Below are 4,666 nucleotides of genomic sequence, written 5' to 3'. Positions count from 1 at the left end.
TAATGTAATAATTGTTGCCCTTGAAGCATAAATTTATTGTAATGCTGTTGTAGCGAGAAGCGCACAAGACTTGGACAATATAATTAAGTGACTATCAACGTTCCAATGTCTCGTACTAATGACATTAAAGTCAATGGCCAAGGATTATTAGTATGGAATTTTCAATCAGTACCTCCATAGAAGGAAATCAAGGAACACAAGGTTCAATTAGCTCAATGATAATATAAAAAACACAAGAGCTAATATGAAAAGGGGAAACGATATCTGCGCCAAGGTGTTTCGATAAACAAGCGCTCCACTTGTTTGTCGTGTAGTATATATTTAAAGGGATTTCAGACGATATTACGGTTCTCAAAAAGCTCTTTAAACCCTTTAAATACTACACGACAAACAAGTGGAGCGCATGTTTATCGAAACACTTGGCACATATATCATTTCCCATATGAAAAATGGTGGGAAATGGACTTATATAGGTTGCCTTTACATGAAAAAAACTCAAATACCCCTCTCTAAGGCCAAATGTCTAAAATGCCAAAAACAATTAAGAAATTAACCAAACTACCCTTACTAATGATAAAAGACATGTGAAATGACCAAAATGACTGAGATTCCCTACCCTTACTCCACTAACAATGACAAAAATAAGGTAAGTTTAGTCTAATGAGCAATCATAAGAGATTCCCAGGGGATGCTCTTGCATCTAAGGCCTTGGACAACTCGATCCGACCTGAACCCGATCACGGCCCCTTAATATTGTTGTGATTTTATTGCAACTCGAACCGACTCAACCCCGAAACTAATACCCTTTTTTTTTGTATTTTTTCTCATATTGCCCCACGTTAACCCGAACCCATCTTAGCTCGATTTGAAAAATTGGACTAGTTGGGTTAGCGTTGAGAGATTTAAAGGCAGGTTGGGTTAGGGTTGGCCTTTGTAATACTCAGGATGGTCTTAATCAAGAAATCAACAAATGACATTTGTAATAACTCGTATAAAAGAATTGATGAACAAGAAATCTCCTATTATTTATAAATATGTTTGGTACATGTGGTGATTTCAGCAGCCGTTCTATTGACAAACAAGCTATCAAACAGGGGTCTTGTGAAGTCTTGATGGAAGAATTGGTTAGCAAGCAAGGCATTTAAGGCTTCTGTTGCGTGCACCCCATCCCACGCCATGTACTTACTTGGGTCCACGCATACGGGTGCACCCGGCCTGCCACAGAGGATCTTCTCATTGCCACAACATATCAGGCCAGGATCATTGAAACCTTTCTTCTTTGCATTCATCACATCGTCAGTAAGAGCACGGATGAAATCGGCGAACAAGATGGTGGCGCCGGGGTTCTGTTCACGTACTTGATCTAGCTGTTGTTGGAGGAGTGCATTGTGAGCGGCCACATCTAATTCATAGCCTTGCGCTGCTGGACCTTGAATAACAATGTATTTTGCACCCTTATCCAGCAAGTCCTGCAAGTGACTCATCATAAGGAGAGGAAAATTTAGTTCATAAAAGAATGATGAAATGTATCTTCCCTCCCATATTTTGTTCATGCCAATCTTTCAAAATCGAAATCATTTTCAGTTTGTTTCGTTTGTCTTTGCTAATGTTTCCTTACATATATTGGAATTTTATCTTATGACCGAAAGCTTGAGACAGGTAAGACTTTTGAACCCTCTAATGAAAAAAACATCTCAAAACGTTCAAAGCCATAGGTGGGTTTAATCTTAAAAATTAAAAAACATTCTCAACTTTTACTTATATTTTGATAGTAAGATAAGAGAAATTATATGATGGACGAGCTGGCGTGCTTGTATTCACTGTATGATAGAAGTACTGCTTTTTTTTTTTTTGAAAATTGACAATTATGTTGGGGACCAGTAGTCCCACCAGATTTACATAGTATGAATTGCCCAGGAGCATTCTCCTTGGCCCAAAAGGAAAACCCATTACCCCTTACATTACCAAATAGCCTCAATTGAATCGAATCGAGCAAAAAATGCCATATTTGTGGGGCCCACCAAGTCAAGATCGTGACCTGCCACCAAGTCAAGATCATGCCTCTGATATTTGATCCGGAAGCATCTTAAAAATTGTACTGCTCTCGGATGAAATACCAAGGGTGGTATGATGAATATCGGGCGAAAATTGCCTATCAAATCCCATATATATAGAGAATTATTGAATTTCTTTTAAAATATAAATTCTTGTCCATACCTGCACAAGATGGATGACATTGGCGACTGCAATCTCTCTAAGGGTGATGGGGCTGATGGAAGTCCCATTAATTCTGCGATAATCATTGCCCCCCATCGTCCCCACCCAGAAGAGTGTACCTTCCATTATTGCCTTACATTGAGCAGGACATTTCCCGGCACACTCGACCCTGTCGATGAATTCGTTAAACCAACCGAGCTGAGTCTGTAGGGAATTTGTTATCTGGATGGGTAGAGCCTTCGTTGCATTGTGTTCAACATAGAATTCATAATCTATGGCCGTTGATCCAGCATATGCAAAGTTAACACCATGGGAGAAATCAGAACTTTTGTTAAGATACGGGGGAACGTAAGGAAGTGATAATTCTATGGCGAGGAAGTCAAGGACAAGGTAACCGTCCGACCAACGACCAGAGGGTTTGCCGAAAGTAGTCATTCCGTAGGGAGGGTTCAAATAAGGGAGTAACTCTATGCAATTTCCTGTGTCTGTGCTCGAGTCACCGAAGGCGTAGATCTTTGAGAACATGCCTTCGTAAGTTGATGGGGGTAAAGAAAGAGAAGGATAGACAGATATGAAGAAGTAAAATAGAGTAAGATGGAGAGATAGAGAACTGCACCAAGCCATTGTTTTAGAGAGCTTCTTCCCCTTTTCTTTTATGGTATTTCGCCTTTTGGTACCAAAGGAAGAGTTGCCTGTGAAGAGTGTAAGAAACAATATATATAGGGGGCTAGACAACCCAAAATTAGTTTAGGTCACAGTTACAACATGCCTAAATTTAGGAGGCTACACCCTTTCCTAACATTTCGAATTGCTTTTGTTTTTCTGTTTTTTCATATGATAGAGAGGTGACAGATCAAATTATAAAAGCCCACAATAGGCTATCCAGTTGCATTTGTTTTTCTGTTTTTTTTATATGATAGAGAGGTAACAGATCAAATTATAAAAGCCCACAACAGGATATCCAGTTGCATTTGTTTTTCTGTTTTTCTATTGGGCCTTGTATCCTTTCTTCAAGGCAAAACAATAGGAATTCTAGTTGGATTTTCTTTTAGTTGAGCTTAATTTGAGGATTACAACTAATTAATTGCTTGCCAACACATTCTCAAGTTGTGGTCCGAATCACTCATCCCTAGAATCGATTCCAACAACGCTGGATGTGTTCCTATTGCATACTATATATTGCCACAAATTAATGAGAATGGATTAAAAAAATGAGGGGCATTTTTAATTTGGACGTGCGTGCTGGACACATTGGCATGTGTAATCCGTTTTCCGTTGATTGGGTACTTTGATTTGTTGGCCACCCCTGTCTCCCCCCCCGTGTGCCCATTCCATTGTTGCCTGTCCCACTGTGATAGGATAATCCCAGGTCTCTTCTAAGGACATCTTTTTAGGATATACCCTACACAGTGGGGCTGTTCTCGGTGTGAATTCGGGATAGACCCTGGCTTGCTCAAGCCCAAAATAAACCCTGGCCTGCTATTCCCATTGAAGGCATCCCTCATAGGATTTGTTCAAAGCAAACCAAGATCGTTTTATCCTGGGATAGACTCACTGTTAGGGGTGCAACTTTGGCCTTGTGAGCCCTGACCCGCCCTGAGCTCGAACAGGGTCAAGGTTGGGAAATCTGACCCTGAGGGCGGGTCTGGGTACATTTTTTTGGCCCTGACTCAGGGTCGGGTCGGGTTCAGGGTTGATACCCCGGGCCGACCCGACCCCCTTTACACTTTACCCCTGCCCGCCCTGACCGACCCGACCCTGTTTACACTTTACCCGCGGCCCACCCTTGAGCCTTTCTGTTTTTCATTTCTCCATCCATTGGGTGTTGGTTATGTATTTATCACCAAAAATCATAAATCAATTAGAATAATAGATTGTGTGGAAGTATTTTGATTTTTGACAATAAAACAGACTGAAAACATGTATAATTGCCCGGCTCGGTCCGACCCAAGAAGGGCAAGCCCGGCCCAGCCCTGCCCAATCACGGTGGGCATTGGGTTCAGGATTCGGCCTTGACTCAGGGTCAGGGTGGGTCAGGGCTAAGATAATGGCAGCTAGGGTTGGGCTAGGGTTTTGCAAAACCCGACCCAACCCGACCCTGTTGCAGCCCTACTTACTTTGTCTTTTAAAAGAGAAAGCAATATACAATCAAATATCTGTAATCTCATCTATGAGATTGATTAGTTTCCACACAAATCCTTTGATATTCTTTGATGTTGAACATTGTTGGATAAAATATTACCAGACCGGAAAAATCTTTTCAACATTCACTTGTCCAAGCATCATCCAAAAGCAACCCAATCTATAATCAATTGATTTGAATTTTGGCCATTTTTGTGTTAACGATCCATCTATAGTAAATTAATTGGATGGTTAAGATTGTTTGATTTGCAGATCATTTTGACAAATGGCTCATCTGCAATGGGCCTCAAATACCCCACATGTAATT

The 4,666-nt window shown here is 40.9% G+C and overlaps 1 protein-coding gene across 1 annotated transcript; it reads right to left on the bottom strand.

The window, feature by feature from the left end:
• Window positions 1-1,022: 1,022 nt before the first annotated feature.
• LOC143847954 (GDSL esterase/lipase At3g48460-like) lies at window positions 1,023-2,841 on the bottom strand. The gene is made up of 2 exons (XM_077356727.1): window positions 2,218-2,841; window positions 1,023-1,469 (listed from the first exon to the last, which is right to left on the bottom strand). Exons 1-2 carry the CDS (start codon window positions 2,839-2,841, stop codon window positions 1,023-1,025), a joined length of 1,071 nt encoding a protein of 356 aa, XP_077212842.1.
• Window positions 2,842-4,666: the final 1,825 nt, after the last annotated feature.

The sequence above is a fragment of the Tasmannia lanceolata genome, unplaced genomic scaffold (genome assembly GCF_043159265.1).
Source record: "Tasmannia lanceolata isolate RefF3 unplaced genomic scaffold, GAP_Taslan_0.1 ptg000016l, whole genome shotgun sequence".
Classification (NCBI taxonomy): Eukaryota; Viridiplantae; Streptophyta; class Magnoliopsida; order Canellales; family Winteraceae; genus Tasmannia; species Tasmannia lanceolata.
This window is presented reverse-complemented; position numbering and strand designations above follow the sequence as displayed.

Coding starts and splice junctions, on each gene's coding strand:
- LOC143847954 (XM_077356727.1), bottom strand. CDS start 2,841: ATGGCTTGGTGCAGTTCTCTATCTCTCCATCTTACTCTATTTTACTTC. Junction 1,470..2,217: donor ATGTCATCCATCTTGTGCAG/GTATGGACAAGA, acceptor AGTCACTTGCAG/GACTTGCTGGATAAGGGTGC.